Source organism: Panthera tigris, chromosome D4 (assembly GCF_018350195.1).
Source record: "Panthera tigris isolate Pti1 chromosome D4, P.tigris_Pti1_mat1.1, whole genome shotgun sequence".
In the NCBI taxonomy this organism is placed as follows: domain Eukaryota; kingdom Metazoa; phylum Chordata; class Mammalia; order Carnivora; family Felidae; genus Panthera; species Panthera tigris.
Genome location: NC_056672.1, coordinates 81571226 through 81597212, shown reverse-complemented (window position 1 = coordinate 81597212; position 25987 = coordinate 81571226). Strand labels below are relative to the sequence as shown.

The 25987-nt window shown below is 37.2% G+C and overlaps 2 protein-coding genes across 3 annotated transcripts in view; both read right to left on the bottom strand.

Moving 5' to 3' along the window:
* The window catches only part of RABGAP1 (RAB GTPase activating protein 1), a 165839-nt gene that overhangs the window by 58256 nt on the left and 81596 nt on the right, over positions 1-25987 (bottom strand). The window lies entirely within an intron of this gene.
* On the bottom strand, positions 13070-17472 carry GPR21 (G protein-coupled receptor 21). The gene is made up of 2 exons (XM_007094381.3): positions 14989-17472; positions 13070-14558 (listed from the first exon to the last, which is right to left on the bottom strand). Exon 2 carries the CDS (start codon positions 14164-14166, stop codon positions 13117-13119), a length of 1050 nt encoding a protein of 349 aa, XP_007094443.1. The 5' UTR covers positions 14167-14558; positions 14989-17472; the 3' UTR covers positions 13070-13116.

The following is a 25987-nucleotide window of genomic DNA, read 5'->3' as shown; positions in this document are numbered from 1 at the left end:
AGTTGGCTTGCCTTTCAAACACATACTTTTAACCACTATATATTATACAGTTTCTATTCCTTAAGTGTATAAATAATCCCTCTTCATTCAGGCCTTTGAAGCTTAAAATATCCCTTGACATTATTTTTTTCTTTTTCTAATAAAAATTATTTTCAAATTTCAATTAAAGGAACCCCTCTTCACCCCTGTAGTCCCAAACTTCCTTTCTACCTCTAACCTCCTAAAGCTCTTGCTGTAAGACTCAATGACCTGTTCCTTGATGAAGTCCATCTAAATACATTTACCTCAGTGTCCGAGAATTATATAGGAGTAATCTTCCTGCAGAACATACTATAAAAGCAAGACAAAGTACATAAGACATGAGTGCACTTGAGTGCACTGATGGAATAAGCCATTATGGCAGTACTTGAGGGGTTTACAAACCCTGCAAGAAGGGTGGGCCGCTCCAAGCCACTCCACATTCACACAAGGCCTTTCCACTGAGAATATGCCATTTTACAGGAGGCCCGGGAGGTTACTGGGAGATTCTGACCTCTGTGTGACAAAGCAGCAACCTTTTACTGAGTTTCTATGATGCCACCATGCACATTTCTATATACTTAAAACATGACGGTATCTAATTTTCACAGTAAGTCTAATGAAGGGCACAAACCCATTTTACAGACTAGAAAACAAAGGGCCAGAGATTCCAAAATCCATGCTCTTTCCACTACTCTCCTCTGTATCCTGGGGGGGGGGGGAGTATAAAGTAATCACAGTAATAATGTAAACAGCTTTACATTATTATAACATGCATCTGACCTTAAACCAACTCCTTTAATACTGGTATCATTACTCAAGTATGGGTATCCTCCTGAAGTTCAGACAAATTAAGATTACCTAATCAGTTGACAGAACTAGGATCTAAATTTTGTTTTAACTTCATTTCTAGTACTCTGTAGGCTACAACACACATCCTCAGTACAATGATGTTAATAACACATGACGCTAACATAATCTAAGTAGGAAAGGTTTCAGTTACTACAAATACCATGTCATGGAGAAAAAGAACTTTTAAAAATGAAAAAGACTTTTGGGGCGCCTGGATGGCTCAGTCTGTTAAGTGTCTGACTCTTGATTTTGGTTCAGATCATGATCTCACAGTTTGCGCTGACAGCACAGAGCCTGCTTAGGATTTTCTCTCCTCTCCCTGCATGTCCTCCCTCCCTCCCTCCCCCCGCCCTCAATAAACAAAGATTTTTTTTAAAAAAATGAAACAGATTTTTCAGTCAGATTCTGCTCCCCAGACACCAATGAAGACAGAGACCCACAAATGGCCTTTAAAATTTTTTTTTGGTCTAGCTATAAATAAATGGCTTTGGCAGTGGGGGTTTCCCCATTCTTTCTGGAGGAAAATTCAGAAATAAATCATGATGTTTAATGCTGTAACTTCTGCTTTCTCCCCTAAATACTGTCTTACTAAATCAACATGTATTTATTAAAAGCCAATAGACACAGAATTTATTTTTTAAATGTTTATTTATTTATTTTGAGGGAGGGGAGGGGCAGAGAGAGGGAGAGAGAGAATCCCAAGCAGACTCCCACTGTCACTGCAGAGTCTGATGTGGGGCTCGATCTCATGAGCTGTGAGATCACGACCTTAGCTGAAATCAAGAGTCGGACCCTCAACTAATTCACCGAAGCACCCCTGACAAAGAATTTAAAGTTTTACTTTGAAAAGACTCTTACTCTTCTATTTTGTTCAAAGCCAATACAATCTTTTTGCAACAAACCAATAAATCTTTCATTAAGTGATTACAATCATGGTAATTTTTTTTCAAATTTTCATTTAAATTCTAGTTAACATATAGTGTAGTATTTTATATATAACACCCAGTGCTCATTACAACAAGTGCCCTCCTTAATACCCGTCACCCATTTAGCCCATCCCCTGCTCACCTCCCTCCATGAACCCTCAATTTGTTCTTTATAGTTAACAACCTCCTCTTCCCCCTGCCCTTCCCCTATGATCATCTGTTTTGTTTCTTAAATTCCACATATGAATGAAGTCATATGGTATTTGTCTTTCCCTGACTTAACTTCACTTAGCACAATAAAATGTAGCTCCATTCACATAGTTCCAAGTGACACGATTTCATTCCTTTTGATGGCTGAGTACAATCGTGGTAACTTAACATAAAGATGTGCTTTTTACTTTGCAAAGGGCGTTCTTGTGTCATATACTGCTTGATAATTGTAGGTCACTTTATTAGGGTCTTTTGTCTATTGATCTTTTGGGTTCCTCTAATTCCGTCTGGCTGAATACTTTATGGAAATTTCATTCAAGGGGTAGGCAGAGATAACATTATAGAATTCCTACTTTTCTCAGAGCAGGCTCCATCTCATATACTGCCTTCTACGGAAATTCACCTAACACACATCTCTTTACCTGTGAATATCACATGGCACTTCGCATTCCTCTCGTGATCTCATATTGCCAGGCCTGTACACCAGTACACCTAAACTCATCACTCACACACACACACACACACACACACACACACACACACACACACACACACACACACACACGTTTGTTTATTTTCAGGATTTCCTTCCCAGGATGTCAAAGAAGATGCTTTCCAGTCTGCTGTCTTCCCTTGGTAAAAACCAAAATTAAAAAAATCTAAAAAGACCCAAACAAATACCAATGAGGAATAGTGATGTAGGAGACTGGAATCAAAAAGGTCTTAGAGCCCCCAAACTAGGCTTCCACAATTGTACAAGAGGAATCATTTCCCCTTTGCCTGTCTTCCTAGGAGGATAAAAAGAGATGATGAATAGGAAGTTGCTCTGTATTGGGCCAGAGGTAGGAGAGTGCTAGTACGCTCTCATTTTCTACTTCAGGAGTATGTTCTAAACCTATGCTTTCCGGTCAAATTTATTTGCTTTTTTCCTAAATGTAGTCATGCTTTTCGTAAAAAATAACGCATCTACGTCATTGAAAAGGTCATAGGACAAAGCTTACAGAGAAAAATAGCAGACCCAGACCCCTCACTCCTCCTACCCTGCTCCGTTCTCCAGAGGCAACCATTTCTTGTCTTTTCAGTTTTTTTTTTCCTTCCTATTTCTAAATAAAATACTTAAGTTACTATTTTCTGGTTTTTGTTTTTTCCAGACTTTCAGTATGGGAGATGATACTCTGTCTGTTATAGCCCCCAACACCACCCACCTACCACACACACTTCCCTTCCCCTTATCGTGACTCCCAATGTAATTTTGCTACAATTTTTAGTTAAATCAATATTGCTAACTAAATCACAGAGTGTATCATGACTAAATACCCTTTGTTCTTTAATTTTCCATTTCTTCTGCAGTTACTACTTGCTGTTTCTTTCCTCCAGTATTCTATGTTATCTATCACCAGTTCTTCCCCTACAAATCTTGACAGGATTGGAAATTCCTCTCAGTTTTTTCCTAAAAGACATACTTCCTAGTGGCCTCCTTCCTTTTCTCCAGTTTGGACTAGTGGCTTTCTAGGTCTGCTGCGCAGCTGACATCCTAGGGCTCCCCTTCCCCATCACCATGGGAATTCTCTTCACCTCTGTCCTGTGTAGGGAGTCCCTGCTTCCTGGGTTCCATAGTTTCCACTTTAAAAAAAAAAAAAAAAGTTTATTTATTTTTGAGAGAGAGAGAGAGAATGCATGCATGTAAGCGGAGACAGGGCAGAGAGAGAGAATCCCAAGCAGACTCCACGCTGCCAGTGCAGAGCCTGACATGGGCTCAATATCACGATTCAAGAGATCATGAGCTGAGCCAAAATTTAGAGTCAGGTGCTAAACCAACTGAGCCACCAGGTGCCCCTCTTCCACTTTTAAAATTTCATCCCTCGTACTGAGAAGCATATCCTTCAGCAACTTCCTGAGAAAGGATGTAAGGCAGATAACTATTTTTGAGACCCTGCATATCTCAAAATGGGTTTATTTTATCCTTGCACTTGAATCAAAGTTTGAGCATAAAATTCTAGGTTAAAAATCACTTCTCAAAAATCTGAAGTTATTCCCTATATCTTCTTGCTTTAATGTGCCAGAAAGACCAGTGCTATTCAGATCCCTGTGTTTAGTAAATTCCCACTTTCCCATCCCTACTCCAGACCAAGAAGCTTTCAAGATTCTACTTTATCCCCAGTATCCTAAAATTTTATGATTCGCCATCATAAAATCTTTTTATTACACTAAGCTGGTCCTTTTCATTATGGAAACTCATAGCCTTTAGTTCTGGATATGTTTCTTCTGATATTTCTTTGAGAATTTCCTCATTTTTTTTTCTCTATTCTATTTCTGAAAATCATATGAGTTAGATATTGGGCCTCCTTTGTTGAGTCTCTGTCTTGTTTTTATCAACTTTATTGTCTTTTGTTTCACTATCTAGCCTACTTCAATTTTATCTTCCAACTTTTTGGATTTAAAAAATATCTGATTATGCTCTGATTATAAGAACTCTTACTTTTTTTCTTTTCATTTCTTATAGCATCCTATTCTCCTTTAATGGATGCAAAAGCTTCTCTGAAAATATATTTTGGAAAATACACTTTGTGACTTGAATTGTTTCTATTTCCTCTGATTTCTTTTGTTTTGGGCTGTGTATTACATGAGATGACTTTCTCACAAGACCAGGATCTCTGGCTGATTGTTAATAGTAAAAGAGGAGTAAAAAGTTACTTGGAAGCTCTGTACGCATAGGTGGAATTTATTGACTGAGAAGCGCCAACTTAAAGGTGCTTTGGGCAGGTAATGTGACTGGTTTGGGAGCCTTCAAACATCAGTCCCCAGACTAGACTCATTTAAGGCTGGCTGAGAGCATTCTGGGAGTGCAGAGGGACAAGGAGACTGAGTATTTAATATGCAGACTTTCTCGTGACACCCAACTTTTCAAAGGTATCTTAGTGCCATCCTCAGCTATGTCTGGCATCCAGAAGGTCTGTGGTTTGACCTCTTCTCCAAAGAGGAAATCTCCCACTTCCTGCTGGGATGGTGAAAAACCAGTTGCCTGCTTGGGGCAGCTTGGGATGGTGATCAAGGTGGTGTGGAGGGGTATTTAAATGTTGCTTACATAAACTTCCTAACAATTCTTCAGTTTTCAGCTTCATACTATTCTCTGCCTGTAGAGGCATCTCGGGATCCAATTATCAAGTATTTACCAGGTTCTACAGTGAAATCAGCTTGCTTCTTTTTGCCCCTGGGCAGCTTGACTTTAGGATTCAGCTTTGTTGACTGCTGAGTCACTTACCACTTATCTACTAGGTTTCTATATTCCAAACCTTTGTTGGCTTCATTTATCTGCCATCATTTCTGCTCCTCTTCTCTCTGTCCACATGTATTATACCCTTGCTATTCTTTTCAGTGCAGTTAACAGAAATAAACATTCACACTCAATATGCTGTATTTGGCAGAAAGTCTGTGATGTTTTCAAGTCTCAGAGTCAGCTGATATACTGACAAAATTTTCTTCATCTCTCTAAGTTTCCTCAACCTGTAAAATAGGGATATAAAAAAGAACTACCAGAAAGGTTTCTGGGAGAACTAAATGAGGTAAGAATATAGGCTTTGGAGTCAGAAAGATCTGGTTTTGAATCCTAGATTTCTTACTTTTCTTTTTTTAATGTTTATTTATTTTTGCGGGGGGGGAAGAGTGTGAGTGATCAGGGGAGGGGCAGAGAGAGAGGGAGACAGAGGATTTGAAGCAGGCTCTGTGCTGATAGCAGATAGCCCAATGCAGGGCTTGAACTCACGAACCATTAGATCACAACCCGAAGCGAAGTAAGATGCTTAACCAAATGAGCCACCTGGGTGCTCCAATAGATTTTTTACTTATTAACTGTACAATTCTGGCAACTCTAAATCTCAGTTTCCTCATCTACATGATGGGTTAATGCTAGCCACTAGCTCATGCAGTATTGGAAGGATTAAATAAGACAAAGTTTACAAAATTCTCCTGAAACATAATAAGCCTTGATTAACATTTATATTGTTGCCCATAATGCGTCCAGTACCTAAAATTCCACACACACACGTAGACACATAGACAGACACACACACCATTTTAGTCTATTTAAATCTTATTCATGGGGTACCTGGGTGGCTCAGTCAGTTAAGTGTCCGACTTTGGCTCTGGTCATGATCTCACAGCCCCTGGGTTCGAGACCCACATCTGGCTCTGTGATGACAGCTTGGAGCCTAGAGCCTGCTTCAGATTCTATCTCCGTCTCACTCTCTGGCCCTCCCCTACTTGTGCATTCTCTCTCTCTCTCTCTCTCTCTCTCTCTCTCTCTCTCTCTCTCTCTCTCTTAAATATAAATAAACATGTAAAAAAAATTTTTTTAAATCTTACTCATTCAGGGCTTGGCTAATTGAAGTCAAACACTTCTGTAAAAGCAACATGGTGTAATAAGAGAAGGCAATGGATTCGAAGTAAGTCTGGATATTATCATAAATAGATGTGTGGTCAATGGATTGGTTTACTGTCTGTAAAAAGAGAGAATCAGACCAAATGAGCACTAAAATCTTTTATAGTCCAAATGTCCCTCCCCATCTCCTTTGCTAGATATGACATTCTGTATATTTAATGTTTCAATCCTATTTGACACTGTTAATTTTTATAAGTATTTTCATATATCTTCCTTTTCTAATTAGACAGTATATAGGTACTGCATGAAAACCAAAATGAGCTGGTCCCCACAACTGACAAAGTAATATGGCCGGCTACCCTTTGAATATTAAATCATGAAACAGTATGTTGTACGGTAAAAGGTAAGACCAGTGATATAAAACCACCTCAAAAAGAAAGAATGAGTAGCAGGCTTGTAAGACTACTACAAATTACAAGCAATTTTACTAACTGACAAGTACAAAAGAAGTTAATTAAACCTAAGAAATAACACGTCAATTAAACATCAATGAGAAGGTGGGTTGGCCAGTAGAGATGCTTTCCACTTTTATTATGATCCTAATGATCAGGTTTTCTCATTGTGGAGATGGGCTTAATCAGATACCAATAAATGTTCACACTACAAAACCACATTCTGAAATTCTACCTTCACCAAGCAACACACTGAATATGGTTTGGCCTCTCATGAAGATCTACCATTGGGGAACAACTGGTCCCTACTGCCACTACAGATTTCTTACGTTATTAAAAAAAATTTTTTTTAATGTTTATTTTTGAAAGAGATAAAGAGACAGAGCATGAGCAGGGGGAGGGGCAGAGAGAGAGGGAGACACAGAATCCGAAGCAGGATCCAGCACAATGCCCGACACAGGGCTCAAACCTACAAACTATGAGATCATGATCTGAGCCAAAGTAAGACACTTAACTGACTGAGCCACCCAGGTGCCCCACGGATTTATTTTAAACTAATAAAGTGACATAATGATTTTTATACACTGGTATCAAGCGAACTCACCCCCAAAACAGAAGCACAGTATACCTAGCGTCCCACCAGAAAGTCTTGGTAAATTCCTCCAGATAAGGTTACTCTGGTGAGGTTTTTGGAAAGGCAAATAATCACAGAATTTTTCCATATGAAATATCTAAAAACTATAAAGTTCTACAAGAAAGGAAGCATGTGATCCTTTTTTCTTTTCTTTTTTCTTTTTTTGAGAGAGAGAGAGAGAGAGAGAGAGAGGCAGAGAGAGAGAGAAGCAGAGTGCAAGTGGAGGGAGAGGGCTACAGAGAAAGAGGGAGACACAGAATCCAAAGCAGGCTCCAGGCTCTGAGCTGTCAGCACAGAGCTCGATGTGGGGCTCGAAATCACGAACCACGAGATCATGACCTGAGCAGAAGTTGGACGCTTAACCAACTGAGCCACCCAGGCGCCCCGGTGATCCTTCTTTATATCCCTCTGAGGCCAGCTATTTGCAATGTCTGGTATAGAGTGGAGCTTGGTGCATAAGGGCTTCCCGATTGTTTAAGCTTTCCCTAAACCCACTGTTATTGCAAATAGAATTTTCCACAACCTGCAGCAGTGTCATCTGAAGCACATCTCTCTGAATACATGACCAACGCATGTTAAGAAAAGAAAGGAAGACAAAACTAAAAAACTGGTAAAGACTGAGAGACAAAGCAAAACCACAGAATAGCTTCTTTCACCAAGATAGTCTATATACCTCCTCTTTTCTTGTGACAGATTTTTACAGCCTACCTTATCTGCATTCAGAGCCAAGAAGGTGATGTGATCCAAATACCTGTTTCTTATCCGTGCTGTGAGAAACTGGCAGTTTGACAGCAGTGTCTGAAGTTCCCTGGGTCAAGGCTACCAGGTTTCCAGGTGTAAAGTTACCTGCCATACAGCGCACATATATTCCGACACTAGTCTCTTGGTATTAAAAAGCTATCTTTTGTCATTTACAGTCTAGAACAGCCTTGAGCAAACACAAGTGCTTGTGGGCTCTGGACCTCCTTTTGAACATTACTGCTGTATAATGACTAGAACTAATGATTAGAAAGAATCATTCATTAATTTTGTAAAGTTTACTATAAAACTTCTGCTCTGAGCCAGCTCCCATGTTAGATTTTGGGGATGAAGATATGAAGAGACACTGTCCCTGCCTTTAGAGACTTTACAGACAAGTAAAGGAAGTAAATGAAAACAGTTTTATGAATTTAACACTACTGTCATTTTAGAACGGCGAGGATTTATCATGCCTCTCTTCTCAAATTTGGGATTGCTAACTAGCATAGGAATAGTCACCCAGCACTGAGCTTCTAAGACCTTAATGTAGGGGGACACCATTCCATTATGTGTGACTTCCTCAGATGTGAAACCATGGCAGATACAAATAATAGTACTCATTTTTATTGCAAAGCACTTTACATATTACAAAGTACTTTTACATCCATTATCTAATTCAATTGCCAAAGTAACCCTATGAGGGATAAGGGGATTATTATCTCCTTTTATAGAAGAAATTAAGTGCTTGGAGAAGTGACTTGCACTTATAAAACTAGTTAATTTGTAACAGAAACCTGGATTTTTTCTCAATTCAAAGTTCAATTTAATCATATCATGGTGCCCTTGTCACCCAAATTTTGAAGAAAAGCCAAATGACTCATTTTCAGCTATAAGAAATGTCTAGAATAATGTCAGGGCATGTAAAATATATTAATATGTACACTTAATATAAAATAGTTAGTTTTCCTTCAACCTGAAATAGAAAAATTATGCAAAACAACACAGAGAACAATTTGTAAAGACTTAAAAAAATCGTAAATGCCACATTTCTCCCACTTTAATCTTCCCACAATGTGCTCATATAACAAAAAATTCTGGTTTGCCAATAATTTATTTCACAAGTCTTCTATGATACAAAAACACATAGCAAAATTAAAACATTTCCTACAAAGCCACTGTGCAGATTTTTCAATCAAACCTGAAAGGCTGAGGAAACTCTCCCAGAAACCACTCCACTGTCTGGGAACTTGTAACCCTGTTGCTTCATTTTCAAGTTCAAAGAGTGAGTGGACAATGCATTTATAGTATAAAAATTCAAGTTTTCCCAATCCTTAAAATACTGAGACCATTATTCAAGTAAAAAGGAAAAGCCATTAGAAAAGGCTCAAAAAGAAATTCATCCAGCAATAAAGCTTAAGGAAAACCCTTTACAAAATGGAATTTGGGAGTCAACAGATCCATGAAAAATTCAAATATCCTTTCTGGTGTAAGACAGTTCTTTCATTAAAGTAGACCACTTGTCCTTTTGCAGCTGCTTTTCTGCTCTAAGAGGAAAAAAAAAACATCTTCTCTGAAATCACTGTATAAAAACGTATAACTAATTTACAAATGTAACAATTAGTATTGTCTTATCTGAACATTTACTATGAAATAATTTCAACACAATTACCAAAAGCTTGTGCTTCCTCTGATATCAGTCACATACCATATATAGTTAAATGCACTGTCTTGCCAAAGCCCAAGGTAATTGAATCTAAAAATATACTTTTTTTCATTCTGAACTAGCAAGATTGGTATTTAAACCAAACGTCATCAAATGTTGCACTAAGTATGCCAAGATGAAAAGGTTACTTTAATATGAACTGTCCACATGTATCACATAGAAAATGCCCCTAGCCACTAAAGATTGACTGCTGACATCCAGGCTCACCCCGTTCTCCCCTAACATGCACACACACAAGAAAATAAAAATTAAAAGGCAGTATAGACAATCAATGAATGTGAGAAAAGAACTGGTAACTGGAAGAAAACGTAGACTTTATACAGTCCAATGAAGACAGATAAACTGGAAAGACATCTGGTATTAAGCAAGTTTACCAGTGGGGGAACGGGGGGATTTTTCTTTAAAATTAGTGTATGGAGTCTCTAGTTTTAGGCTGAGATGTTGACAGAGATTCTTATGTGAAAAAAGTATTTCTAATAACATCTAAATTTGGTACCAGGATAAAAATGTAAAAATCTGTTAACAAAAGCTCTTATTAAAAGAGGTGTCTTTTGAGTCATTAAAAGATCAGCTTGATGAAATTACTCAGAGAAAGACAAATACCATATGACTTCACTCATATGAGGACTTTAAGAGACAAAACAGATGAACATAAGGGAAGGGAAGCAAAAATAATATAAAAACTGGGAGGGGGGCAAAACAGAAGAGACTCATAAATATGGAGAACAAACTGAGGGTTACTGGAGGGGTTGTGGGAGGGAGGATGGGCTAAACAGGTAAGGGGCACTAAGGAATCTATGCCTGAAATCATTGTTGCACTATATGCTAACTAATTTGGATGTAAATTAAAAAAAAAATAAATTAAAAAATTAAAAAAAAAGATCAGCTTGATTAGCCACTTCCAGTGGCTCTTTCCATAAAATTTCCATAAGATCTTTCTCAAAGAGTTTTCTCTTTCTCACAAGATGGAATGCTACTGCAGGAAAAAATTAAAAGGGCTCAGCATCCCCCAAAAGCAAAACTCCACCGATTTAACATCAGTTTTTTATAAAAATTAATCTTTAAGATTCTCATCTTTGCTAAACTAAAACTCACAAGCAAACTGCAAATCTGAACAGGTTACTTTCTCCAACATGTATGAAGAAAAAGGAAACTCTGTTTTTCTTTAGATTTGTGGCATGTAAATAAAGGAGAAATATGCATAACCATTTCTCAAAATCCAAGAGAAAAGGTTTTTCAATTCAAATGGCAATTTAACAGAGCCACTGCTAATATAACTTGCAATTTCAACATGAGTTCTAAATACTGAAACAGCTTAGAATCAAGTTTTTTAGTACTAAATATAAAGAGCAAGCAAGCTTTTGGGAAGAATTCAGAATCTGAAATTTAAATGTTTATGTAATACTTATTCACTTAAAATAAAAAAGTTTAAAGTAGAGCACACATTTGAAGTTAAAATCTAAGACCTAAAATCGTTAAGAATGCTGCCCTTTATATTAAAAGGGGTAGTAGGTTTTCTAATATCATGACAGAAAACCAAAGACTATTTGCCTGTTTTATAAATATCTGCATCCTTTGTTGGATTCAAAACTCCACTTTACCCATTTCCCTTGGGTTTCTTCCATCTCACTGAATACCATTGTTGTATTCAGATTATAACATCTTGCCAAAGGCAGAGATCACATAAGCCCCCTGAAGACTTCCAAAACATTAAAACCAGTAGAAAAGCAGAGGAAATACTCTCATGCCTGGAGCTGCTGGGAAATCCTTCTCTCCTTTTAGAAAAATAAACTTCTTGTTCTAAAGATAATCACTTGAAGAACAAAACATCACCAGTACAGACAATACACAGCACTTTCAATAATTCTACAGAATAAATAATAAAAATCCTATAGATTTTGCTAGTACTTTGGCTTTAAAAAAAAAAAAAAGACTAAGTAAAGAACTGTTACATCAAAGGATTTTTTTGTCCAGAAAGAGAAGAGCAATAAAAGAGACTTAATCTGAATTTCTCCTTCTCACATTCAAATGTGCATTTCTTAACACCAAAAAAAAGCTTTTAAAAAGATTAGATGCTACTTTGTTGATTCCATTTAACCACAAAGAGAACATCTCAATCCCCTTCTATTTAAAAAAGGAACTAGTTAAATATACAGTATATTTTCTGACTCAGTTGCTTATTAGGACATCTTTTTCTCCCAGATATTCTGACATATCAAAGTTTGTGGATTAAAAAAAAAAGAAGACTGAAGATTCATTTCTATATATTTTCACCATTATAAAAATGGCAGCCATTAACCTATCATTTGTTTTTCAGCTTATTAAAATACACTTTGCTGTAAAGAGAAATCTAAATTCAAACATTTTCAATACACACACACACAAAGGCATGGGCAAAAACACTACAGCGCAATCACTTTCCATGCACACATTTCTTTAGATCCCCATGAAGCATGCCACAGAAAGTAGCGCAATTTTTCCTAAATTGTATGATTTGACTGCCTTTTTGCTTCACTCATGGTGCACTGCAAAATTCTAAAATTAACGCTTAGGTGTTCATGTTATTCAACAATATGTATTGAGAATTCTCTCAAGAGAAGACCTAAAACATAAAACATTTGGCTTTCTAAACGACAGTGCTGAAATCTGCAGTGTAGTTCTACTTTGGCATATATAAAGCAAAATTTAAATCCTGTTAATTCATCACTATTTTTTAATATTCCCCTTAAAAGAATTCAATTGCACATGAAGCCCAAACAGAAAGAGCCTAGAAAAGCGACAGGAAAATGACTTTTTAAAAATGCTGACGCTTTTCACACCCAGGTTCAGTCATGCCAGCTGAAGAGAGGTGTTAGATATGGTTTTATTTATTTTAAATCTTCAAAATGTCATCATTTCCATGACATTACAAAAACTGGAACCAAGAGCAATTTATCTTCATGATCCTGATTCTCCGATTCAAAGCACTTTTTAGAAAATAATTTCTGCAAACTTAGAAGGTATGTTCAATGGATCATTTGTTTGCTACTGCTTAGAGTTGAATTATTTTGTCCCAGATCTCCTAGTAAGCTAGGGATACAAAGAGATAAAAAGGAAACACACACACACACACAAACACACACACACACACACACACACACACACACACACACACACACACACAGTGATCCAATATCTGAATCACTTCAGATATGGCATCCGTTAAGGGGGTCTTTGCTCCTAACTGTGTAAGGGTCCTTAGCTATGGTCTGACTTGCACAAGAAGTACACATGGCCCCTGAGAGGCGCTTTAGTCCCCTTTGGAAGACACTGTTGGAGAGACTATAAATGACACAGTTACAGAAACTGTTACTAATAGCAAGCCAGGTGGTCAAGAAGGATGCGAAGCGGTTGCTGTGGCCAGTGGAGCTCTCCAATAAGAAGTAGATGATGTATGGCAACCAGAGGATGTAAAATACACTAGTAATTCGGAACAGGACCATGGCATAGCGCTTATCGGAACAGCTCTGCACCTCCCCAGTCTCCCCACTCTGGTTGCTGAAGCGGGCTTGCCTTTCGCTGATTTCCTTTGTGTGCTGTTGGCAGATGCGGAAGATGTTGAAATAGGTGAAGCACACAATGAGGGCTGCCGGGGCATATAACATCATCACGATGAACAGAGTGAAGTAGGGGTCGGTGTGCCAGGACTCTGCACACCACTGAAACACATCTCCATGATATCCAGGTTTGCCCCAGTGGAAAAAGGAAGGCAGGAAGACCAGGGTGGAATATAGCCAAATTAGGAAAATACACAGGCGTAGTCTCCAAGGTGTAACCAGAGTATTATAGGTTAAAGGTTTAGTGATGGCAATATATCTATCGATGCTGATACAGGCCAGAGAGGCCATGGAGACACTCTTCAGAACTGATACTACAAAACCAAATACTTGGCAAGTCAAAGACTCCTCTACTGGGAGGGGGTAGTGGAGGAGTGATAAAGAAGGGACCAAGCAGCTTACCCCAACCAAGAGGTCAGCATATGCCATAGTCTGAATAAAATAACTTGTAGTATGGTGGTTCAACAAAGGTGCACAGTGAAATACAAAAATCACAATGATGTTGCCAGAAATAATCAATACGGTGAGAAAGACAATAATCAATACTTCCAAAAGGCAAAAATTGACAGTTTCCAAATAGCCAAATGTCAAGAGGCAAAAAGGGCGGCTGCTCTGATTACCATCCAAGGTAGAGTTCATCTTGAGCTCAGGAGTGATCTCTCACTTCATGCTGCCGCTTGGCTGCTGCCAACAGTTCAAAGGAGCAGCTGCTGTCATTGCGGTCAGCTCTGTGTGTCTGTAATAATGCCAGAGGAGCCTTAGTCCCCAAGCTCCTGATGCTGCTCTGGTGCATTGCCTGCAGTGTAATTCCCCTTTAAATCCTTCTTGGAATAGGGAGAACCGGCAGCAGTTGTCTGGCCAGTCCCAGATGTGGCCATAGTACCAGGTTTACCATACACATAGCGCCAGGGGAGTAAGGCAAACTCTGGGTACATTGTCTTCAGGCCAATGAGGGTAGGGGTTAGGGGCAGAAGAGAAGGGAGGAAGATTAGGAGCTTCAGCAAGAGTTGTAATGAGTCTCCTCTGAACAGCTGATAGAAGAAAAGGAGAGAGCATTTTACATTTTGCATCCAATGCCCTAATCAAAGAACCTGGCTAGCTCAGGCTAGTATCAACCCTCCCACTCCATCCCACCCCACCCGGTACAACTATTCATGGCTACTCTCAGCAGCACCCCACATAACTGGTCCTTACTTTACAGAGGAAGAGAAACAACAGCAAGTTTCATGATCAACATAAAACAAAATCCATCACAAGCCAGATCAATCTAATCCCATTTCCTCTCATTTGAGCCTTTCGGGGGAGAAAAAGAATCTGCTTATGGCATTTCTGAAAATATCTTACTATAACTACCACTAATAGAATTAGCTCGTTTTCTTCACTGATTCCAATGTAATTATTTCACCTCTTCGAAAACATTTCAACAGAATTTATCTGTCTAGCTCAATTTCAAAGTGTTACCTGTAATTCTGCATGCTGCAATCCAAACAAAAGCCACAAAACATCCTTAAGAGAAAGCCTTGCAGTGCAGGAATGTGCCTCAGCTCCGTTTACTGCAGAACTGAGACACAGAGGGAGGGGATAAAGGAGGAGGAGGAGGAGGGGAAACGGGGAGAAGAGGGGGCTTGGGAAAAGGAAGAAGGGGGGAGGGGAAAGAAAACGTCTGTGTGCACACACCCTTCGGCATCTTTAGCAGCTCATTAGAATTCATCGCCAGAGAAGTGGTCCCTGATTTCCCGACTGCACATTGGGGGAATAACTTAATATGCCTGCAGTGCAGTGTTTGAAAGCTGTTTCCTCGTCTGTCTGGAATCCCCCTTTTAGTAGATGAGCAGAATTTAGACTCTGCTAGTAATGAGAAGGGGTTGTAACCTGGACAGAGTGCCAGCCAGGAATTAGATGGAAACACACTGCCAGAGGCGTAATGGTGAGAGGAAATTCCTATTTTCTTATAGCATTTTCCTCAGGAACAAAGAGCAATGTTAAAGAATGAAAGTGTGCTAACAGTGCGGGGCAACTGAGAAATCATAATTTAGCAGCACAAGAAGTTCTAGCTAGAAGGCTAAATATTTAGCATTTTCTCTCACAATTCACTGGATACTGGCCAATTTTAAGATAGATGACAAAAATAACAAAGCAAACAATCAGTTTTTCAAGAGAAAAAATAAAGAAAACTTCACTCATTTTGAATACTGAAGAAACAGCACACAATCATGTTGTTTCTGTATTCAATACTCCTCCACAGTTTTGAGATACCATTTCTTGCTTCTAGTTTACTGAAAAGCAGGTACACAAATATACAAACAAATGATGGACAAGTAAATATACCCATTTCCACTCAGGCTTTAAAACTGTAAAATGCACAGTACAAATTAGCTTATGTATCTTAGATTACACAATCTTGTTTGTGCTTACTTAAAACAATGCAAGTTGGAGTTACATCGTGGCTCTTCTGGTAGTGACAATTTTCAGCTAATTAGAAATGTGTTTTTTAGTATTTTTTCCTCCAGGTGTCTTTGGACTCTCAATTTATTCTTCTAAATAAAGTTCCACATACCCAATAGAGTAAAAGAAAATAAACTAATGTTGGCATTTCTAGGTATTCTATAAAGTCGGCACACCTGGACAGAGATACACATTATCTGATCCAATTTTAACTTTTGCTTTACATATGTGCTTTCTCATTGAAAGCAAACAGCCACCCATGATCAGAACTGAATTAATTATATTTTAAGATCAAAAGCACTGTGCTTATTACATGAAGGCAAGAAACTGAAGAACGTATTGCACATAAGCTTGAGAGATATATTTGACAGGTCTTACTGGAGAACATAGCAAAGTGTGGCATATAAAAAAAACCCTATGGCACTGAACACCCATCTGATTCAAATCCTTGCTCTTATATTACTTAGCCTCTTTTACACTCAAGTTTCATCATTTATAAAAATAAGGTACTTCCTACTTTACAGAGTTGTTGCAAAATAAAGGCGACAGCGTATACATACAAAGGGCTTATCAATACTTAGCATATAGAGAGTATATAACTTTACTCTTTTTCTTCTCAATTAAAATATCCTTCCTAAGTAGTCTGTGCTTTTCCGCCAACCATGTTGTACTGCTTGAGGATGGGGTCCTCTGATACCTAAAGGGCTTCTCTTATTGTGAATGCTCAGGTCTGAGGCCCACAACAGTCACTTGGATACTTTGTTGTCACACATTCCTCAAATGCATTAAGACTATACATATGCAAGGCAGTGAAAGTATCTGAAAAGATAGAATGGTGATATGGCATCAATTATTCCCTCTACACTAATGATTTCTCTGCCTATATGTTTCCAGTCCTGACTTCACTCCTGAGCATTCTTTTCCATTTCTAATTTGCCTGCTACACTATATATACATCTTCCACCTGGACATCCTGTAGACTTCAACCACAGCATGTCCAAAATTAAAATCATTTTCCTCAACAAATCACCCTGTTTTGTTTTTTTTTTCCAACATTCTTTTTTCTCAGGCACTCAGTTATGAAACCTAGGAATCATTTTGACCACTCTCTCCCCCTCACCAGGTTCCCGGGAATCTATTTCTATGGTGGCTCTTAATTCAGTTTTTAATACTTTAGGCCATCATTAAATATTGTCTGGGCTTCTAGTCTTGTTCATTTTTCTGATCCATTCATTTCTGCCTAAATATCCAATAGCATTTGCTTTATTATGGTATCCAAAGTTTAAGAAGAGTCAATGGCTCCCTATTGCCTTTCCAATCTGATCGCACTATTCCACCCTCCTCCCCAATACCTTGCCTTCCAGACAAACCAGGTTATTCACTATTCTATACATTTACCACAGACTTTATTTTTGAAGTCTCATTGTTTGAGTGCTTAATATTGAATGAAAAAAGGAAAGATTTCTGAGTTATATTTCAATAAATAAAAAAAGCATTCAAAGTCAGTAGTATAAACTTTTCTTTTTTTTTTTTTTTTTAATTTTTTTTTTAACGTTTTTTATTTATTTTTGGGACAGAGAGAGACAGAGCATGAATGGGGGAGGGGCAGAGAGAGAGGGAGACACAGAATTGGAAACAGGCTCCAGGCTCCGAGCCATCAGCCCAGAGCCTGACGCGGGGCTCGAACTCACGGACCGCGAGATCGTGACCTGGCTGAAGTCGGACGCTTAACCGACTGCGCCACCCAGGCGCCCCTAGTATAAACTTTTCTAACTACTTGTGAATTCTGTCATGTAATTTATTCTCTCTTCATCTCAGGTGTCTCATGTATAAAACTAGACAATTATGGTGATAAAAAAGACACTGTGTTGGCTGATTACTTTAAAGAATTAAAAATGTAATAAAAAATACAAGCTATTACATTACTATCACTAGCATAATAATAGTTCTTCCAACTTCATTTCTGTTTTAGTAAAATTTCTCTTGGGGCTATAATCAAAATATTCATATAGGAAACTCAAAAAAAAAAAAAAAAAAAAAAAAGCCTGAGAGCCACACTTTATCAAATCAATCAAGAGTCAAATGTTTTGTTTCAGATCAAAGAAAAATACTTTCTTCAAAAAAAATCTATATATATATATATATTTCCTTTTTAAGTTTTAATTTAAATTCCAGTTAATTTACAGTGTAATAGTAGTTTCAGGTGTACAATACTGTGATTCAACATTTCCATACAACATCTGGTGTTTATCACCTATTTAACCCATGCCCCACCTACCTCCCCTCTGGTAATCATCACTTAGTTGTTTATAGCTAAGAGGCCTGTTTCTTGGTTTGCTTGTTTATTTTGTTTCTTAAATTCCACATACGAGTGAAATCATATGGTTCTCTTATTTCGTTCAGCATACTAGCTCCATCCGTTATACATTTCTTTTTTAAAATAATGCAGTCTCTTATGTATGTATATATGTGTATAGATATAGATACAATTTTTTTAAAAAATAGCATTTCTTTGTGTGTGTGTATGTGTGTGTGTGTGTGTATATATATGTATATATATATAGTGTGTGTGTGTGTGTATATGTGTGTGTGTGTGTGTGTATATATATATATAGTGTGTGTGTGTATGTGTGTGTGTGTGTATATATATATATATATATGAATGATTGGAAGGAAACACTGGAAATCAACTCTACTTTTCAGTGGATGGTAGGTGGGATTAAAAATGATTTTTAATTTTCTTTACGTTTTTCTGTATTTTCTGGATTTCCTAATTTCTTTGTAGAGTTGACCCTTGAACAACATGGGTTTAAACTGCATGGATCCACTTATAAGTGGATTTTTTTCAATAAATACGGTATAGTACTATAAATGTATTTTCACTTCCTTATGATTTAAATAACATTTCCTTTTCTCTAGCTTACTTTATTATAAGAATGCAGTATTTAATACACATATAAAACATGTGCTAATCAACTGTTTATGCTATTGGTAAGGCCTCCAGTCCACAGTAGGCTATTAGTTAAGTTTTGGGGAAGTCCAAAGTTACGGTTTTTCAAATGTGTCGGTGGCTCATGCCCTCTAACTCACACATTGGTCAAGGGCCAATTGCACTAGTTTTATAATTAGGTTTTCAAAAAAAAACAGCCAAAATAATATATAACATGTCCGTTTTGGTAAAGTTAACAAAAACTCTGGCCACAAGATGTCCTCCCAGAGCCACATTGAATGGATGATGCCAAGTTTAAGTCACCTACTTCATGGGGTTCAGTTCCACCTGTCCTTATGCCATCACATCAATTTTCTTCCAGTCTTTAATGGTCAATTCAACTCAAAATGGACCCTTGGAGCCCCGATTAGGGGCACCTGGGTGGCTCAGTTGGTTAAGCATCTGACTCTTGATTTTGGCTCAGGTCATGATCCCAGGGTCATGGGATTGAGCCCTGCATAAGGCTTTGTGTTGACTGTGGAGCCTGCTTAAGATCCTCTCTCTCTCTTTTTGCCCCTCTCCCTGGCTTGTCTCTGTCTAAAAAAAAAAAATCCTACAGAATGAGAATATAACTGGATGAACCATGTAAAGATGGCCAACATTTAACCATTTCATTTCTGGTTAAAGATTTTCTGATCTGTAAAACTGGTAACTTCTGTATGGTTCAACCTAATACTAAATAATTAAAACAACAAAGAGAACTAAAAAAGAAATAAGACAGAAAGATGAAACAAAACAAAAACTGTCCAAATTATATTTATACTTCTCTCAACCTATTCAGTGGCTTAATGATTACAGATGAGAAAGGATCAATCTCAGTTCCCCTAATCTGTAAGATTCACTTCTGGGCATTACTTATTATTAGGTAAAAATGAGGTTTAAATGTGGATTTATTTAATTAACATATTATTTTAGTGCAGCTAATGTGGGTATGTATGTACCAATGTCATTCCAGAACAAATTTGAGGGCCTTTGACTCTTCTTTTACTCCTCTCATCTCCTATATTCAGTCAATCACTAAGTTCCAAAGATTCTATTATCTCTGAAACTTCTCAAATAATATCTTTCTTTATCCCTTCTGCCACTGCTCTGATCCAAGTCACGATCATCTCTTGCCTAACTCACTAACAGGTTTTGCTTCAATTAGTCTTACTCCATTCTAATTCAAGTAACTGGAATGACCATTCTATAATAGTAACACAAATAACAGCAGTAACTAAGCAATAATTTATACTTACTATGGGTTATAAATTGTACCTAATGTTTTGTCTAAGTTCATTCTAACAACTCTACAAATAAGGTACAATTATCCTCTCATTTTACAGATAAGGAAACACTGTTTCTAATGTTAAACTGCCCAATGTCAATGGCTTAAATATAGTATAACTGGGATTTGAATCAAGACAATTTGGCTTCAGACATATACTCCAATCCACTTTGCATACTGCCTTCTAAATGTGAATATGATTTGTCTGCTTAAAATGCTTCAATGACTTTCTATTGCCAGAAATCTCAAATATGACTTATTTAAGCTTTCGAAGATCTGGTCCCTACCTATGTTTTCTGGCCTTATTTCCTTTCACACTATATGAAATTGCCAAGCTCTCTCACACCCCTGGGCACATGCTTTCCCACTGATTTTTAACATCACACGTGCCATGAAGCACCCTATCCCAGCCCAACAATCCCCTTCTTTGGTAATTTCTGAACAAGAGACCTTTTCAAATCCTTAGATGAGAAGTCCTTGTCATGTGCCACACCACAATATATATTTTCTCTTCTGTAACTCTCATACAACTTTACTGTAATTGGTTAGTTAATTGTTTGTTTCCTTCATTAAACCATAGTCTTTCCCAAACAGGGAGCAGGTATATTTTATTCTTGGCATATCCATGAAGCCTACCACAAGGCTGACATCAAGCAGGCTTTCAAAGGTATTTATGGCTGACTAAACAACAAATGCCTAATAAGACAACAGGCAATTCTGAATGAAGATCTTTCAAGTAAAGCCCTAGTATGGTAACAGTTTAATTCACCTATTTATTAGGTCGATGCATATAAAATTGCCTATATGTAGATCAAAAATTATCAAAAATCAGGTATTTTAATATGATCAGGCCTATTATGTTTCCAGTCTTATAATTCAGGAAACCTTTAGAACTCCCTGGGCAGATATGACTTACAGAAACTCACTACAGGAGACATGATATTACAGAGATAGGACATAGAGACCTGAAATTATTTTCATAAATACCAATTTGAAGAAAATGTATCTTAGTCCATTCAGGTTGCTATAGCAAAAATACCAGACTGAATAACTTATAAACAACAGAAATTTAGCACAGTTCTGGAGACTAGGAAGTTCAAAATCAAGGTGTTGGCAGATTTGGCATCCCATCAGGATCCACGGTCATCTTCACTATGTCCTTATAAGGCAGAAGGGGCAAGGGAGCTAACTGGGGTCATTTTGATAAAGATACTAATCTCATTCATGAGAGCTGCTCTCTTTTGACCTAGTTATCTCCCAAAGGCCCACCTCCAAATACCATTACATTGTAAGGGTTATGAGTTCAACACATGAAATTTAGGGGGATACATTCAGTCTATAGCAGACCTACTACAGCAACTGCTATGTGGGAGCACACAATATAGTTTTAAAAGTCTACTCAAAACCTATTTTCCTATAGAAGCAGACAGCAGGAGTACTCGGCTGTGAAACAGAATCATGGGCTATTTTGGGAGGCAGGATTCAAACATGCTATATATCTAATTTTCCAGCATGTTCAAGCTAAAAGGAAAATCAACCATTTACTTTAGCAAACTTATTTAAGAGAAGAGGAAGTGAATGGTCAGAAGTCAAGAACTCATTTGAGTTCATATAAGCTAGTGGCAGAGCTGGAATAGTACTCAGGCTTCCTAACTCCAAGGCCAGTGCTCTTTTTGCTAAACTGACTTCCTTTTTATTCTAGGATCTAAGGCTATATATTATTGAATCTTTCACTACTGCCAAGTCTACCAAAGATATTTTCAATTAAAACCAAAACAATCTGCATAATAATGGAATTTTAATTAGAATTTAAATTAAATTTCCAGACTGGTAAAATGTGGCTGGGCCTCTAGGACCTCCCTTGGACAAACAATTAAAAATGTAAAGAATGGTTACATGGACTTTTTATTAATTTAGATTTTGGATACAAACTTGAAATTCATAGCAAAAGATTCTTATAACAAAAGTTTATCAATAAAACCACTAGAGAAAATAAAGCAAACAGGTTTCAGAAAACACAAGGCTGAGTGGTTATAAAAGGAATTAGAAATATAAGGAAGCAATTTTGACATAAATTTCTGCTACTAAGCAAACTAAATAAATAAATAGAGAGTCAATAGCATAAAAGGTTAAAAATAATCAAAAGAAAGAAGGGCCAGAAGTGGATTCTGGAAGTTGGAGACCAGAAAGTGTCTCCTTTTCCCTCCATTGTCAACTGCAGTTTGATTCACCAGACCCAAACAGCTCAGGTCTTACAACTTGAGAATTTACAAAAAAGCGCCAAGGGAGTCCCTATGGATTACCTATTAAGGTTCCTCCCCAATGTGTCTGACAAGTTCTATCTAGAGATCAAGATTGCGGAGCCTTTGGTCAAAGGCCAGAACGAATAGAAAACAAAGAATCTAAGAGTATTTGGTCTGCAGAAATTTATTCCATGAAGCCAAGGAGAGTTCAGTATCAAGAAGTCTATCATAATGTTGATAGATTATATATCTATTCCACTACAAATCTGTAAAAATCACATTAAATGCTAAAAAAGAAAAAAAAAACACTTCTTAATAAAATTTAGTAGAGATTCCTAATAAAATCTCAAAGCCAGAGATGGAAGAAAATCACTTAAATACAATAAAACCTACAGGAGCGCCTGGGTAGCTCAGTCAGTTGAGCATCCAACTTGGGCTCGGTTCATCGTTTCACAGTTCATGGGTTTGAGCCCGGTGTTGGGCTTTGTGCTGACAGCGTGGAGCCTACTGCAGATTCTTTGTCTCCTCCTCTCTGCCCCTCCCCTCCTCGCTTTCTCTCAAAAAATAAACATGAAAAAACTTTTTAAAATAAAAAATAGGGGCACCTGGGTGGCTCAGTTGGTTAAACGTCCAACTTTAGCTCAGGTCATGATCTCATGGTTCGTGTGAGTTTGAGCCCTGTGTTGGGCTCTATGCTAATAACTCAGAGCCTGGAGCCTGCCTCAAATTCTGTGTCTCCCCCTCTCTCTACTCCTCCCCTGCTTGCACTCTCTCTCTTAAAAATAAACATTAAAAAAATTTTAAGTGAAAAAAATAAAAATTAAGACTTACCAAAGAAATGAACAGTATGCTTTCCAAAGAATAAAAAAAAAAAAAAACTAAAACCACCTTAAGTAAAATCAGGAACTAGATAAGGATGCTGGTTATCATCATCATCATCATTTAACACTGTCTTGATGTTTCTAACATACAAAGAAAACCAAACAGTCTGCATGAACAGTGAAAAAAAGCAACTGTTTTTGCTGCTGATATTACTGCATACCTGAAAATCTCAAAAGATGCTAGAATCCAATTAGGGGAACTAATAAAAATATCAAGAGGCAGATGGATAGAGAATTAAAAAAAAACAATGTCTATTCTCTATTGTAGCAATTAGGTCCTTGAAATAGAAATCAGAAGGAAAAAAAAATACTCCATTTGCAACAGCAAGAATGCTCTAGGATAATGCTTAGGAATAAATTTAACAAAAAAGGCACAAGACATATATATGAAGGCAACTCTAAAGCCTTTAACAGACATAAAATAAGACCTAAACAAGTGGTAAGACATACCATCTCTTAGATATAAAGACACTACAACAATGTAACTTATAGCCTAAATTAATATGTAAAATAAATAAAATTCAAATTAGAATCCTTATATAACCTTACAGGGAGGCACTGGTGGTAAGACTGGAGAAAATGATTTTAAGAGTTATATGGAAGATTAAATATATGAAAGAATAGATAAGAAAAAAATATGGATTAAGAAACCGTGAAAAAAGATTTGAAAAAAGATAACTCAAAGCCTCTTAAACCAAAACAGTATTGGTATAGGGACACACAAACTGATCAATAAGCAGAAAAATCTAGAACTCAATCCCAGTATATATGAGAATTTAAGATCTAACAAAGATGGCAGTTCTATCCAGCAGGAAAATGGGAGTAGCACAATTGGTTATCCATCTGGGAGAAAGTAAAACTGGGCCGCTATCATATGCCATGTACAAAAATAAATTCCAGATGGATTAAAGATATAAATATATAACATATACAATAAAAATCTTGCAAGAAAATCTCAGAAATTGCATTTAAAGACTCAGAGGTAGGAGAGACCTTAACCAAGACACACTTTTCTACATAAAAATTGAAAATGTTTTGTAAGGCATGAAACCATCAGTAAAGTCAATAAAGAATTAAAGTTTTAGAGAGATATTTATAAAGAAGATAAAGGATTAATAAACATAATAGAGTACAGAGTTCTTTTTTTGGGTAAATGATTTTTTTAAAAGTTTATTTATTTATTTTGAGAGAGAGCGAGCACAAGCTGGGGAAGGACAGAGAGAGAGACAGGGAGAGAAAGAGAATCCCAAGCAGATTCTGTGCTTGATCCCATGAGCTGACCATGACTTCAGCAGAAATCAAGAGTCAGATGCTTAATCAACTGAGCCACACTTGCACCCTGATAATTTTTATCTTATCTAAGTGATCTTCTTCCATCTCTGGTTTTGAGAATATATGTTTAAAAAAGATGAAGAGGTAATTCACAGAAGACTAAATTGCTTACATTTACCAGTAGTCAGAGATCTGCAAACTAAAGATATGCTGGTATCACTTACATCCACTGACAGGAGAAAATTAAATAGTTACTGATAACTAATACTGTTTGGGATATGGGTTAACAGGTACTTTGCTACACCGCTGGTGAACTATAAACTGCAACAGCCTTTTCGAAAATCAAGCTGGACATAAGTAAATTAAATATAAAAATTAAATAATCACTTAAAAAAACATGTCACCCTTTGATCCAGCAATCACACTCCTGATTGCACACTCCTGATTGCACACACACTCTTCCATAAAAAGAAGAGATTTAGAACGTGTTTAAGTATGTTTAGTAAAACATCATTTAGAGGCTAAAATCTGGAAGCAAAAGTAAAAGCAAAGGAAATCCAATAGAAGAGTAACTGAATAAAAAACTACACATAAAAACAAATGTGTTCATGCGTCTACAGGAAATTTTGTGTAAGTACATACATGGCTGTATAAAGAAATTTTAAGTTCAAGGATAGACAAGTAGGGAGAATGGAAAAGAACCAGCTTTAGAGTCATCTCTGAGTTCAAATTCTGCCTCTATCATTTACTATGTGAATGATTATAAGCAAATTACTAAGCTTCACTGAACCTCTGTTTCTTCATTTCTAAAATGGAAATAGTAATTACCACTTCACAGGGATTTTCTTTGGATTTATGACATAATGGTTATAAAGTGTTTAATTCAGCATGTGACATATGTGCTCAAAAAGGGCAGCTACTACTACTATTTTTCCCTTCTTGAGATGAAAAAAAAAATCTGAAGTTCTCACTTTAAAAAAACTTAAAACCGGGGTGCCTGGGTGGCTCAGTCGGTTAAGCGTCCGACTTCGGCTCAGGTCACGATCTCACGGTTCGTGAGTTCGAGCCCCGCGTCAGGCTCTGGGCTGATGGCTCAGAGCCTGGAGCCTGCTTCCGATTCTGTGTCTCCCTCTCTCTCTGCCCCTCCCCCGTTCATGCTCTGTCTCTGTCTCAAAAATAAATAAACGTTAAAAAAAAAAATTTTTTTTTAAATAATAAAAAAACTTAAAACCTAAAAAATAAAAAACTTAAAAAAAAAAAAAAAGGGAGAAGAGTGCCCTCAAACTCCACTGCTTTTAGAAATAAGAAACACCTTGGGGCGCCTGGGTGGCTCAGTCGTTTAGGCGTCCAACTCTTGGTTTCA

Excerpts from the sequence above, each read along its gene's own strand:
- GPR21 (XM_007094381.3), bottom strand. The coding sequence starts at position 14,166 with ATGAACTCTACCTTGGATGGTAATCAGAGCAGCCGCCCTTTTTGCCTC.